This window comes from Eretmochelys imbricata, chromosome 18, assembly GCF_965152235.1.
Source record: "Eretmochelys imbricata isolate rEreImb1 chromosome 18, rEreImb1.hap1, whole genome shotgun sequence".
Lineage (NCBI taxonomy): Eukaryota > Metazoa > Chordata > Testudines > Cheloniidae > Eretmochelys > Eretmochelys imbricata.
Genome location: NC_135589.1, coordinates 11,169,944 through 11,185,527, shown reverse-complemented (window position 1 = coordinate 11,185,527; position 15,584 = coordinate 11,169,944). Strand labels below are relative to the sequence as shown.

General features: G+C 37.0%; 1 protein-coding gene across 5 annotated transcripts in view; it reads left to right on the top strand.

Annotated features, from left to right (window-relative positions):
• Positions 1-15,584, top strand: part of VPS13D (vacuolar protein sorting 13 homolog D) — a 189,126-nt gene that overhangs the window by 84,712 nt on the left and 88,830 nt on the right. For all 5 annotated transcript variants that reach the window (XR_013348386.1, XM_077837552.1, XM_077837556.1 and 2 more), the window contains 9 exons: positions 283-409; positions 2,237-2,379; positions 6,056-6,186; positions 6,782-6,957; positions 7,557-7,680; positions 8,674-8,909; positions 10,599-10,707; positions 12,206-12,369; positions 13,096-13,204. Coding sequence is in view for 4 of the 5 variants with exons in the window: in XM_077837552.1 (XP_077693678.1) it covers positions 283-409; positions 2,237-2,379; positions 6,056-6,186; positions 6,782-6,957; positions 7,557-7,680; positions 8,674-8,909; positions 10,599-10,707; positions 12,206-12,369; positions 13,096-13,204 (1,319 nt within the window). In the remaining variant the exon portion in view is untranslated. The remainder of the gene's footprint in view (positions 1-282; positions 410-2,236; positions 2,380-6,055; positions 6,187-6,781; positions 6,958-7,556; positions 7,681-8,673; positions 8,910-10,598; positions 10,708-12,205; positions 12,370-13,095; positions 13,205-15,584) is intronic.

The window sequence follows — 15,584 nt, the reverse complement described above, 5'->3', positions numbered from 1 at the left end:
AGAAAACTCGAGAGTTGAAAGCATCAGACTCTGCAGCTTCATCTAAAAAGCCAGGTTGTGTAGCTTGGAGTTGTAACAATCTCATATCCTGGGGGGATCAGACACAGAGTTGAATATGCTGACCAGTGGGTTACATACTACATAAAAATTTAAAATTGTTCTTAAACTTGTTCCCATTTTCACAACTAATAATATAGACCCTGGTCCTGAATGAAGTATATTTTTGTTTTAAATTTGAGTGTAAATTAAAGTTTCATTTATGATTTTTTTTTTTTTTCAAAGGGTTACCACTGATCTTCAGACAGGACAATGCAAAGACAGATGCTGCAGGTCAGTTTGAAGAACATGAGCTTGCTAGAAGCCTGAGCCCACTTCTCTTCTGTTATGCTGACAAAGAACAGGCAAACTTGTAAGTAATGTTGATGGGAAGGAAAAATGCTTACAAAGAATGAAAATAATTAGTGAGAGAATCTGGTGCTGATATTTAAGTATGAATATCCTGTAGGAAAAAGCCTTTGTTGGCAGGATGACCTGGTAAGGTGTTTAGTTTGAGATACTGAAATGAGCTTACTCACTATTTAGACATTTGATACTGAAAACTAACTATTTGGTTGGCTAGTTTTATTGTAAAAGCAGTCTGCTGTGTTGTTTTTTTTTTTATTTTACATGTATGGAAATCATGCTTCTTTTCATAACTTGGTAAAGCAAGAAAATCCTAGACTGCTCACTCTGATAATGTCCTTACTACAACTAAAATAATTTGACTAGCATAAAAAGACATCAAGTAATAGGCACATAGGATAAACATCAAACAATTACTCAAAACGTGTGTTTAAAAAAAGTCTACCTTTTTGAGTTTGAATTAAATTGACTGAACTTGTCAAAAACATGGACGGTTTTAAATTATATATATATATATATATATATATATACACACACATGCATATATATTTATAAAAATACTAATTTAAATATATTGAAAGTATTTAACAGCAAAAAAAGAAAATTGAGGCATCTTTGTAATTTGTGGTGGCTTATTACTGCTTCAGTGACTCATTGCTCATTTCTTTGCTGATTTTCCCACCTATTTTGACTTATTATTCTGAACATATCCATCAGCCTCAAAAACTGTCCCAAACTACCCATTTCATATATGAGTTAACTACTACTTGCAGCAGAACTGCTATGTTTCTGATGCACAAGGGAATGACAGGATTTTGGAGTCGTTTAACCCTGGTGCATCATGAAGTTTATCTCAGCGCAGGCTTCCTGCCTAGCTATACCCAGTTGTTCTTTGGGAGAATCTGCTACTACATGGATCCACTGATCATCAATCCCCATGTATGATTGCAAGGAATGCTATAGATACAGCAGTCTGTCAGGAGATTTCTTAATGGATTGCCCTCTGGAAACATGATTCACTCTTTAATGATCATTCTTAATCATTGGTGAAAATGTATATTGAAAAAAATCAAGACTTTAAAAAAAAAATCCAGTTTGGTAAATGAAAAAGTCTGTCCAAGCCTATTTTAATTCCTAGGCCCTTCTGTTGAGATTGTCAGAAAGATAATGGACACTGCCAATTGTGATGCTGATTTTTGTGATGTGGTCTGAGAAATAATATTAAGTTGAACCTAATCTGAGGAAGAAAAATTGGCAACATTTTACTGAGCACATCACAGCTTCTTCAAGTGCTTTGAGTTCAGCTAATGAATAGTGCTATATAAAACCTTGGTAGTTGTGGTGGTGATTATTATTATTGAAAGGAAACATAGATTTGTTGATTATTAAGAGGTTTAACTGGTCTGCCATGGAAAAAAAAATTGAAAACAGAAGGTAAAAATACTAAGTTGGTTGCTAATTTTAGGAAAATGTGATTTGAAATTTGTTTATAGTCACACAGATATTTTACTTCTTAAAAAAACTATTCAAATCACCGAGCCTCTCCTTGCCTCAGTTTACCCACCTGAAAAATAGTGTTGTTAATGCCTGCCTCCTGTGGCCATTGAGTTTTCATTAATGTTTGCAAGATGCTTAAAGAATTTTAGATAAAACATGCTAAAATATGTAATGTATTATTACTAGGCAAGAGATTTTGCTTTTAGTTTGTAATAGTTTTGATACTATATACAGTCTGAATACATCTAGGTTCAGCAGAAAAACTGCCAAAGTATTGTTCTGATACTTATCCCATTATTTAGATGAGTTAATCAGCATGTTTTTTCGTTACCCATAGTTGTACAATGCGAATTGGAAAAGGAATCCATCCCAAAGGTATGCCTGGCTGGTGTCAGGGATTCTCACTGGATGGAGGCAGCGGTGTCCGAGCCCTTAAAGTGATCCAGCAGGGAAACCGACCTGGCCTGATTTATAACATTGGTATGTAATCATGGATCAATTTGTTAAATATTACAGAAATGGTGCAACCACCTTTGCCTCTGTATAACAGTAAGAAATAAAATTTTTTCCTCTACCTCTCCAAACAAAACCACACATACATACTCTCGGTCTCTCAAATACTGCAGTGACTATAAAGACTTTTGGGGAGCAAGGTTCCCTGCATTTAACTTCATTTATAACTTCATTATTCAGTGAAAAGGGAATTCCTAACGTGAATTGCTATGTCAAGTGTTTTCCATTGAACTATGCAGTGCTCTTATGATGGAGACAGTTTTAGGCTACTAAACTCATTATACCTGTGGCATAATGGGATATAAAAACAAGTCTCTAACTGGGAAAGGTTAATATAATAAGAAAGTGGTAAAATCTCAACACAGGGACCAGGGGCCTGGAATACCTGTGTTCTAATCCTAACTGTGACATGGATATCTTTTTTGGCCTTGAGCAATAGCTTAAACTTTACCTGAGTTTCCCTATCGGTAAAATGATAATAACTACTGTACTTACCCCTCAAGAGTGTTGTAAGAATAAAGAGGGTAAAGTGCTTTAAAATATTATGTGGTGTTACTTATAATTACCACGGTCAGGTTTTCAAAAAAACTCAGCACCCAAACCCAGCAGCTTCCATTTTTCTTCATAGCCTCTTTTCTGATTAATTCTCATCTAACCTATCTGAAAAACATCCACGTATGTCTGAAAACATAGAAGTATGTGATTTGTTAGTTAATGTGTAAAAATGAATGGTCAGGTAATCCACTTCAAGTTTTGAAGAGAATTTAAACTGCTTACATTTGCCAGAGGAATAAATGAATTTTATAGGTCTATTCATTCAAATACCAATTTAAAAAAAGTCTTAAAAAAAAACCTGAAGGAAATGCATCCATCTCTCCTTTCCTTCAGCAGTCTAAGGGTGCTTTCATAGGACTGGAGAGAAATTTAATTGAGCTCTTTCTCTAGGCCTAAGGCTCCTGCTCCATTATTTTAACATTAGTGGAAATTTTTATTTGATTTTTCTGTAAAGATTATTTCTGACTAGCCTCTTTCTAAACATCATAATCCCAGCAACTTGATTGTATTCATTTCTGCTAATAGATGTTGCACGGGAACACTCCAAATCCTACCAAAGAAGGCTCAGCTTCTGACCTTTTGTTAAGAATGTAGAACTAGAGTAACGTCTTCTGGGTCTGATCCTTGGCCCCTGTGACATACGAGATGGAAATCTCCATTAACACTTCAAGGTTTCTAGTATGAACAGACTGCAGTACTACTGAAATGCAATCTGAGCGGCCGCATAAACCTTGCTGACACTGTGTGTATAACAGAAAGTAATCCATCTTGATCTGACCCTAAAATTTGGGGTGTGTTAGTTTTTCCTTTTCATTAAAAGATGTTTGCCCCACCCTCTGAATAGAGAGGTTTTTCTCTCTGAGGCCATGTTTCAGGTTCAGAACTTCATTTGTTGCAGCTTGTGAAGCAAGACAGCACAGGTCATATATTAACAAGGCGGGGCTGTTCAGGAATATTATTTCAGTTAATGGAAAACATAACAGGCTGGTACATTTCCCAAAGCAGTTGTCTTTAAAAGATCATTGAGTGAAACTGTGGTGGTAGTTTTGCATTGCAAATAACATATCCTTGAAGTATAAATCTTATGTTATTTGGGCCTTTTCTCCTGATGCATTGTAGGAATCTTGTTGCAATGTTAAGTACTAAGGCATGAGACAAATTACCCATGCCTTGGTGTCAAAACAAGCTGTCACAAATTGTAATTGATTGTGTAAATTTACCATTGTCACTTCTACACGTTTAGTCTAATACACAGGGGGGAAAAGTAAATAGCTAAAATTTTGGCTTCATTTCACTTTTGGGTCCTTAATACAAAAACAAGCTTCGCCAGTATGTCGGTTTTTTGCTTTTCTCTTAAAATAACTTGGAACTTTTATATGAATGTTGCAGTTAACCTGATATATATGTGTGCTGTCAAATTGGGTGAGAGAATATAGATTAAATTAGTCCATATTTCAAATTTTTAGTACATTATTTGCTTGCATCAGGTTTGTTGATTCTAGCCTAAGGAAGTGCACCACTGGCTACAATGTTTTCTGATTCAGTGAATGTGAAGGATTTTCAGAGAAGCATGTTAGCACATGCTGCTATTGATAGTGATAGAAGCTGAAATCCTAAGGAAAATAAAGGAAGCAAAAGCTCTTACAGTTTTCTGGGGTGTAGCAGAAAAGAATTGAATCCATGTAGTATTGAAAAGAAGTTCAATAGGAATACTTGAATTATTTGGAATAGCAACTATAGTAATTAAAATATGCTCTCCAAGCAATGACAGTGTGAGTTATCTGAGCTATTTTTTATTTTGTATTTCCTTAGTGCTCTTCGAGTTTCTGTGAACTGTTTGCAAACTGTCCTTTAAGGCTTCCTATGTTTACATATTTACACTTACGTAGTAGTTTTCAAAGCACCATTTTGACAGTCGCTAAAGGCACTGTGCATACTTCCTGAATTTCTTTTGGGTGTTTCTACTATAGCTTCTATGCCATATACTGCCTTGGTGTTTTTCATGTTGGGTATTTATAGGTGCTTTTGTTTCCAGACCTCTCTCCTGTCTTCTTTTTTTTCCCCCTTTTCATTTTATTCCATGTCTGTTTCCAGGGTGTGTCTCCTTTCTCGTGTTGTTCATATAATTTTTCACTTTTTCCTAAAGGCATTTTTACCTTCTGGAATAAGCAGGGGCGGAATATTGGATGGAAGGGAAGAACCACTAAAGCAGCTGTTTGAAAGAAAAAGACAGATAATTCACAAAAGGGAGGGAGGCCCAAAGGGTGTTAGAATTCAGTAATCAGCAATTTGGATATAATGCTCCATGTTTTTGGTGCCTAAGGGCCAAGCAACCCACTGAATTTTATGGGATGAAAATTTTATTTTAGGAATTGGTTGTTAGGCACTGCTTTGACTCACTGTCCTTCACCCATATCCTTTAATGCCTTGTTCAAACATGATTCTGGCTCACCTAGTTTGAACTGCAGTGTAGTCTCATTTTACCCATCTCTAAGAAATTGCTGCACAGCAACCTAGGTAAGCCAGTAAAAGGGATGGGAGAGCATGACTACTCACTTCTCTGTCAGTGCCCCAAGGACACAGTTATTCCTCTTTCAGAACACTACCATTAATTGAAACCTCAGGCTGAATTTTCACAATGAAGTGCTTTTTCCCGCAATGTGTTTTGAGGAACTTCTGGGATGTTTGTTTGCCTATCAGTGTTCATGTACCTGGTTTTCATGATTTGAGGAGCTCATGGTAACTTACTTCACACCTCTAAGACTCCAACTGAAGATGGTTTGGACCATCCTTTTGAAGAGGAAAATAAACGTAACTTCTGAAAAGGACCCCAAGGCACATGCTATTGTGCCATCTATAATGCTGACAAGACTAAACTACTACATTCCACTTTATAGACAATAAAAAAATATAGCAAGTGGCATTATATAAACCAGATTTTGTTTACTATTTGTTTGAAATCTGTGCAAGCTGTAGAACATATGCATTGCGTCTGAGAAACATTATTTTAAAAGTTTACATTTCTTATACTAAATATTTTTTTCAGACAGTAGATATTTTTATTTTTAACAGACTTTCTTCTTCTTAGGTATTGATGTTAAGAAGGGCAGAGGTCGTTATATTGACACTTGCGTGGTAACATTTGCACCCCGTTACCTATTAGATAATAAATCATCACACAAGCTTGCCTTTGCTCAACGGGAATTTGCCAGAGGTCAGGTAAGACTACCTTTCTACTAGCAAATATTTTGTATTTTTTAATAACATAAACATATTTCATAGAAGATTATCTTTAAAGAAGGGGAAGTGTAATTATCATAAGGTAAAATCCTAATAGTGTTGACTCTGCCTTTCTGAATTAGATATAACTGAGTTTCTTGTAAGGCTGTTGGATCAGACCTTGAAAAATGAGCTCCTATATAATTTGTATGCGCATTAAAGATCCTGTGACCCTTTTTAAAGAAATAGGGGTTTGTACGTGTGCCCTTTCCCAAAATATCCCCTCCCCCTATCATTGCGCAACACGTTCTGTGACGACAGGTTCTGGTCCCCTCCACCCAGGAAGTGATGCCATTGCGATGTTTATATATAATGGTAAATTATTTGGAGATGCTTCAGGATGAAAGTTGGTGTGAAAAATATAAACTACTATTAATACTTGGTTATGAGAATATATTTTCCTGTGTATCCAGTTGCCACCATTCATTTCATGAAAAAATTGCTTCATTCAAATTTCACGGTTTGTATAGATTGTTTATAGTGTGTTGTTTTTAAGGTAGTGGTGATGTTACCGCCTGTCTTTTTTTGTTATTAGGGTACGTCAAATCCTGATGGCTATATCTCCACTCTTCCTGGTTCCAGCGTCGTGTTCCACTGGCCACGTAACGATTATGATCAATTATTATGCGTACGGCTAATGGAGGTTCCAAACTGCGTTTGGTCTGGGGGTTTTGAAGTCAACAAAAATAGCTCCTTCCATATCAATATGAGGTAGTTACTGTACATGGATGATATATATTTAAAGTTGTCTTCTGTGTCTGCTAAAGAGGCAAATGTCTAAACTTGTGACTACAGTAACATGTCAGATGTCTGCTTCTCTTGTGTTTGACCTGTTTTTCTTTGGTTTAACGTGAAAAGCAGATACTTTCTGACTGGTGGACTGTTAAGTATCTTAATTAAGAGCTGTGAATGCTTGTGTACATTTGCTGTGAAATAGTCTACGTATGTGTGTGAGAGAGAGAAATGTACTACAGTGTTAAAGTCCAAGGATTTTATCAGCATGGAGATGATTTAGCTTACACATACCAGGGTGATGGGCACAATTTAACAATCGAAACAGAATTGCATAAAAGAAATAATGAATTATTGCACTTACCTTGGGGAAGTCCTGCCCAAGCCAATTGTATAGCTGGAGGATTAGATTACATTTTTTTTCTACTGTACCTTTTTAATATATGCCTAAGCTGTTCCAGAAATTGTTTGACTAATTGATGCAGCATTGGTTACACAATGCTGACCTAGGTACTAGTTTATGGCTCCAGTTTATGAATGCTTTAAATGTATTGTGCTATTTTGTTGTTGTTCTGCAGAGACACTCTCGGAAAATGTTATTTTTTACGAGTTGAAATTACCCTTCGAGGAGCCACGTACCGCATTTCATTTGGTGACACTGATCAGTTACCTCCTCCTTTTCGCATAGACAATTTTTCCAAGGTAAAGAGCTATAGATCCATTGAAAAGTAAAAACCATTTTAATTGTGTGTACTTGATGTATTCTCAACTATTCTGTAAAAGAGCTGCACCGGTTTGCCTAGTGAAGTGATTGGAAAGTTCACATCATGAGAAGCATTTGTATATGTCAGCATTAAAATCTTTTTAGTTTTCAGAACAAGTTAGTGTTACTGAGCTTCTTACTAGAAAGCATCATCTTACTGAATTATCTATTTATTTATTTATTTATTTATCGTCATCTATACATGAAAAACATGCACGTGTTTTTTCATATATAGATCTCAAAGCTCTTTTACAAAGGAGGATCGGTATCATTACTGTCACAAATGAGGAAACGGAGGTGTTAGATGATTTATGACTTGTTCTGTGTCATACAGCACATTAATAGCATAGCTGGGAATAGAGTCCAGGCCTCCTGATTCTCGGTCCTATACCCTATCCACTGGAGATGCCTAAAGTGAGGCATTATTTAAGTTCCATGCCAGCAATTGCAATTTTTATCCTACAAAGAAGTATGTCTTTTGTGTTTAGAATAGGAGACTGAGATTCAGGGCTACCCAGTTCTATTTTAGGTTTTGATGTTGAGTTGTTGTGACCCTCGCAAGTCATCTAACTTAGCTATACCTCAGCTTGCTTATATATAAAATAATATCTCCCAGAGGATTGAAGGCATTGGGAGCTTTGGATGGAAGATCCTCTACAAGTGCAAAGTATTTTAACATTCATCATCAGACAAACTTTAATGGTGAGACTTGTATGAAGGAATAAAATTTCTTAAACCATAAGAAGGAAGCAAAAATTGAAATGGCATGGAATAATTTTTTGTCAAATCAGGGAAATAACATATGACCTATAAAATGCAACTAACGTGCTGAAAAACTAGAAAATCACAACCCTGAACTACACTAGCAATAGCAGCTGACTCCTGACTCACTTACACCTACCATTTTCTAAAGTCTTCTTTCATTATTATAGGTCCCAGTTGTTTTTACTCAGCATGGTGTTGCAGAGCCCAGACTCTGCACTGAAGTGAAGCCAATGACTTCTTTGGACTATGCATGGGATGAACCCACCCTGCCACCTTTTATCATGCTGACAGTTAAAGGGGCAGGCTCCTCAGAAATTACCTGCAGCATGAATGACTTTCAAGACGGCAAACAGCTTTATTATGAAAATTTCATTTATATTGCTGCTACATATACTTTCTCAGGGTAACTCCTTTTCATATTATATTGAAAATAGCCTTTGAAAGCAAGTGGTGAATATTCAGCCGTCAGTGGAAGCTGTTCTTTTTTAAAACTGTTGCTGTTATACAGTGCTTATCTGTGTAAGGATTTCACATACCGATAAACTTACGCTGGCTATAGGGTCAACAAGAGGAGACTCTTAGTTAGAAAAGAAGACTGGGAGTCAGGATTCCAGGGTTGCATTTCTTGCTCTGCCACTGACTTTTTCTGAGAACCTGGGCAAATAACTTTGCCTCACAATGTCTCAGTTCGCTTGTCTGTAAATTTGGTAATATGATGCTTATCTCGCATGGTCTTGTGATACTTAATTTTTTTATGTATTGCCAAACAAATTAATACTTACGGCACATAAACTGAGAGAGTAGCTCGTGTACTGCATGAGGGATGCTTCTTACATGATTAAATTTTTCTGTCAGAATGAATCTCTACTTTTAATTAGTTCTGGTCTTTCAGTTCTTTTAACCTCAGGCTGTCATTAATAGTAGAGCATTGAGTCTTTTCTGGTATTACAAAGACAGAGTTATAGTACTGTCAGCCAGAGAAGCAGTGGAAGAAAGAAAGATCTGGTTCCGTACCAGATTAGATCATGGTGGAAAACATGGGTGGGAGGTGGGTTAGTAATGGGACCCACTGGAAGATAGGGGTGGGGGACTGATTTCTGAGAAAAGTGAGATGAGGACCTGGTGTCTTCAGCTAGGATATCTGCTCTTTGTGATGTCTCTAGTTGAATTGAGGATCACTGAATATCTCAGAGAGAGGGGAGTTGATCTTTGAGCGAGGCCTTCTTATAACATCTTTGTTACTGTAGATTATGGTGTAAGATGTTGCTACACGTATATGTTGCTTATTGTCATGACTGAGCCAAGATTAGTTAAAATGTAAACTAAATATTAAATGGACTTTAAGATGTTCACATGTGCATGTACAGAGCACATTGTCTACCAGTTCTTCTGGATATGATTTCTTTTGATCAGCTCATGCTCAAATAAATTGGTTAGTCTCTAAGGTGCCACAAGTACTCCTTTTCTTTTATCTCCTCTGTATAACCAATTGTTGAAAGATGAGGAGCTAAGCATTATTCATTTCACGTAGTGGCCCCTTAGGGATTTAACTTACTGCATCCACAGTTACCACAATATCTGCTATCCAAGGGAACGAACGATCAGGACATGTATTGAAAACTTGATCTTACCCATGGTGGTTCAGAGCACTGCCACAGGGCAACTATTGCTTGTAACTTACTAGTTGCATTTCAGTCCAGATACACTTGTGTAACTGAGCTATAGAACACTGAAGATAGCTTTTGATGAAAATGCTGATTCTGCCTTACCAATATTAATGTAAGCAGTGGAAGCATTAATCTGCTTATCAAATTGAACTCCGAGTTGGACTTTTAGCTCCTATTACTAATTCTAGACACACAACACTTTTAATAATATAAATACCATGCTGATGGTTTACCCTAGTGATCCCAAAAATGGGGGGAAATAGTGTAATGGGTAACCTGACTTAAATTTGCATAACGTCTAGCGAAGGACCAGCATAAGTTGTCCTGTTAATAGTTAGGTATGGTTCTGACTCAGTATTCAGAAGAGACAGACACTTTTTATAGGAATGTATCTGAATGCATGTTGGATTTTCTCGCAATTCTAGTTTGCAAGAGGGAACTGGAAGGCCAGTTGCTTCAAATAAAGATGTTGCTTATGCAGAGCTTGTCCTGGATGTTTCTCCAAAGACCCAGAGAGTCATACTAAAGAAGAAGGTATGAGACTCCAGTGAGGGTTCAGAAACAGTATTTTGCTAAGAATGTTGTTGCTGTGTGATCCTAGTCACACAGACACTTTAGAACGCTGCTCTAAATATTACCTAATTATAGTTTGTTTTAGTTGTGTATTTAATATTACAAGACATTTTCTTTTCTGTTAAAAAAGCATGCCATGTCCATAATATAATAGACTGACTATAAAAGAGTGAGCTGGGGTAAGTGCTGAAGGGAGTTGGGAGAAGGAAACAGAGGAAATGTTGTGTTTTAGGTTTGGATTTGTAACGGTTAATAGCCTCTGTAAGATGGAGAACAGAGAGAATCTGTTATAGGTGAAATAAGTCATTAAAGATCCTTTCATTATGATAGTAATGATACTTAGCACTTATATAGCACTTTTTAATTATTTAATAGTGAAGGAGGAGGAGATCAGAGTAGCTCAGACCCAGCAGAATAAAAGATAGCACGGGTAGGATTAGTAGCGTGTGGTGGGTCCAGAGAGTGAGAGGAGCCAAAGCTGTTGAAAGATTTGAAAATAGTTGGTTGATACGAAGTTTGTATTCACTGGGAGAAGGGAATTGATAAAGGTCAATAAAGACTAAGTGAGGTGATCACGCTTATAAACTGGAGGAATGATAGTCTGGAGAGGAGATTGTTGGATGCCAACAATACAGTAGTGGCAATGATCCAATGAGGGGTTTAAGGAAAATGATTGCAGACTGCTAGATCAAAGGAAGAATGAAGTGGATAGTAACAGATGTGGATATGGGTCTTGCAGATATTTTTGCTCTGAGAAAAGCATAGAAGAGCAGAGGTTTCTGGGAAGCCAGGTATGGAAATTAAGAGGGTGGATAGGAGAGAAAAAAAGGTGAGCGTATTTGAGGAAAAGAAACTAGAGATCTTCTTCTGTTGAAGAAAGTTCAAGTAGCTTCATGTACTGATGCAGGAGAGAGATGAAGGTCAGAGATAGAGAAAGAGAAGGGAGTAATCAGAATAAAAGTAGTAAAAAACGTTACATTTAGAGGTGAGATGCCTCTAGGGTTATAGTGAAGAGTAAAGGACCAAGAGAGAAGTTAGAGGTGGTGATGAAGTTGCAGACAAAAAGTCCTTTTGTTGTAAAAGAAGATGGCAATGTAAATAAGCCAATCATTTCTTTACAAATTTTTTAAGAAGTGTATGTAAATAAAAGCACATGTTTTGAAAATAGAAGCATTATTGAACAGTATTGTTTGTTTGTGTAGCCTAATAGCCTCAGAGTTACCAATATTTGTGGGATTTATGCACATTTGATATAAAGTATTCTCATTGGCTATTGATAATTGCAGTAGACTTTAATAGGTACTATTAGCACCGGATTTTATATCAGGTCTGTGAACATGAATATGTAAAAGTCATTCCAAATACCGTCACTTACTGAATTCAGTAATTTAAATATAAATATATATTGTTTGCTCTGCATTATTTATGATCAACTTAATCTTTTATGCATATGCTACAGGAGCCAGGGAAGCGATCCCAACTTTGGAGAATGACTGGCACTGGCATGCTTTGCCATGAAGGTTCCTCAGTTCCTCATAACCCCAATAAGCCTTCTTCGCCTCGATCTGTTGAGTCCTCCATGATTTTAGATATTGCCGGCCTGGCTGCAGTCACAGATAACAGGTCTCTGGATAGGAATTCTATTTACTTGTTACAGATTAAAAATAAAAAAAGAGTACAACTATAAAAAGTTACAAAAGTTAAATAGTCTAAGATGTTTAAAATACCCACATTAGATTACTGGATGGCTTGAGGGATCAGTAATTGTATTCATAGCCTGCCATTGCTATATCACCAGTTTGAATCCAGCCAGAGCTGGTAAAACCCAAAAGTTACCATCTTGTAAGTGTTTTGTCACAGAACAATTCCTTGAGAAGGAGTGTCTACATCACCAAAACTACCACCACCACAAGTGGCACTGACTGGCTGCCCTGGAACAGCAGGAAGGCTAAATACTAAAAGGGCACATGGATTGAATTATCCCCCCACTCCCAAAATTGCTCTTTTCAGGTCATGGTAGAGATACATCTAACACTGCTTGGGCTGTCTGTCCCTTTGGATAAATAGAGTGCTTCATTCTTAAAGACTGTCAACCTTACAGAGGCACTAAATACTATTTGTCTTCATATGTGTATTGTATCTCTTTTGTTGGTTGCCTTTGCCCTTAAATAAATGGACAGTTAATGCAATGCAGCCGGGAGCAAATTGAAATAATACTTTTAAGAGCTACGGGTGAGGAAGCCAGAATAGAACAAAATAGGGATGCATGACTAATTTAAAAACTTCCCAACAATGGAATCTAAACGTGGAAATTTTTGGGGTCTCACTTCCCCTCCCCTTCCCCCCCAGGTATGAGCCCCTGATGCTGAGAAAGCCAGATCGACGGCGCAGTACTACTCAGACGTGGAGTTTTCGAGATGGCAAGTTAACCTGTGGTATGCATGGCCTCGTTGTGCAGGTCAGTATTAATTCTGCATCTGACTTGTTTTGGTTGCTGGCTGAGGTGATTGGTGTCCAAATCAGATGGGCTAGTGGTATTACAAACTTTGTTTAAAAGACCAAACCTTGAAAGAGGTGGGGGAAAAACCCAAAGATTCCACTAGGAATTCACGTGATGTAAATTTAATTGTCTTCACATATTTTTATTGGTAAAAATTAATTAAACATGAGGCAACCTATCTTTGTGGATTTGCAAACAAAGGGATTGGAAAACTGAAACCAGAGTTTTTAGTCTTGGGTACCACAGTTAGGCACTTAAATCCACTGAAAGTTCACATAAGCCAGAATTGTACATCACTGCTAAAAATCAGACCAACATTTTAGATGCTAAATAGAGTTATAAATCAATAGAGTGCCCTAACTTAAGGCACCCAAATCTGAAAATTTTGGCCTAAGGGCCTGATTTTCAGAGATGCAGAGCACCTACAGCTCTCTGTTGTCAGTTGGAGTTGTGTGTGCTCATACTTCTGACAATCAGGACATATGACTTTCATACCTCAACTTTGTTTCCAGTCATGCATGCTTTATTACATTCTGTATGACACTTGTACATGTACTTTTCAAACAGCTAACACATACATTTGCGTCTGATAAATTTTGATGCCTGCATGCAGGGTATGTGCTCAGAAATGTGAGACATTATTTTGAAACTCTGGCCCTGAAAGTTAAAGACTGTTGATATTTATGATCTCTTGTAGCTGTTACTATGGGTTTGTGTTTTACTCATATTTATCTGTATCTTGTTTGCAAAGTTTATCAGAAGATATATTCTGTGTACATATACTACCTCTTGCAGTAGAAAACAGGATTTGATTTTTGTGATAAATATGATTGTGATGAGTTGATATTTTATAATAGGATGTTCAAAGACACTGTGTTGTGCAAGCTATACCAATAAAAATCAACCCTGACTTAGTGTAAAGAGGGACTATGGTATTTGCTATGTGAGCCCTTTGATCAAAGACTGACTGTTACATTATGCATCTGGAATGGATTTGTAAGTTACAGGATAATAGCATCACTATTCAGAATTCCGTGGTTAAAGGGACACTGTCAAGATTTGTGAGCCCTATATTTGACCTGCCTTTTTTTCTTGTTTCTAAATTCCATGTAATTTTTATGTGCTGTTTTTTCCAAAACAATTGCTTCAGTTATGTTTGTTCATTCAAAACAAAACACCAGCAGTTCTGCCATGCTGATGACTAATCCTATAATAACAAAACAGCATGTACATGCAATGGAGGAGGAAATATTCCGTCAAGATCCAGTTTCAAGCCTGAGACAAATCTCTTTTTTGTTACAAGCAGAGAGTATAAAAATTAAGGAAAATATTTTTAATGTGTTTTAAGACGATCTGCAGTTCTGTTCTGGTGAAGCTTATGTGAATGCTATGCTTGTAAGGTGCAAGGTTGAGAATCTTGGAGATTGAAGTCCTATATCTCTAGGGGAGAGAGAGAGAAAGGACAGCAGTGGTGAAACACTCCCACGTTGCCCCTGCCAATGTGATTCAATCCTGATCTTAAGAGATTTTTCTTGAGATAAAAGTGTAACTCAGTCTCGGTGTTCATTCACTTCTTAGCCTCTCGGCTGAGACCACCAACAAGAATGCCAGTCTCTCAATCTGCTGTATTTATGATGTGGAGGTGTGTCCTTTGGGAGCTAGACTGAGAGCATCAAATTGATTTCCTTTTGGCCATCAAGCGGTTTGTGATGAGTTTCAGCCACTATTAATCTGTCCTTCGTTAGAAGGCTCTATAGACCATAGTCAGTCCCCTTTGCCATCCATTTTCCTGTCGCTTTCCTTATAAACCAAACTCGGGTAACAAAATTTTCATTGTGCTGAAACTTGTGCAAGTTTGCAATCCAAGACCACATATTCAAAACTATTTTTTAAACTGGAGAAATCTTTTTTTAAAACCATATGAATTAACCCTGTGTTTACAGGTTTCTGGACTTTCTTGTTTTTATGACTCCACTAACTTTGTTTAATAACTAAAAAAAAAAATTAGCAAGCCGTCAATCCTCAGTATGGTCTTATTGCTTTTTTGTCTTCTTGAGGGGAAAAAAAAACATACAATCTGGCAAGATACTAAATTGCAAAATGTTATTTCCACAATGTTCTATTGACTTTCCATGTGCATTGTGGCATGCCTGTAATATATACATGCAAGTTGTATACATCCTTCATGTGGTGTATTTATGCAGTACATTGGAATTGCTTTGATGTAACATCTGTGTATACTGTGGAAACCGAGAAGCTAGGACATTCCTCTTATAGTGGACAATCCAGCCTTAGCTGCATATTGGTGGTGGTAGCATGTTCCTCTCTTGACAGTTTG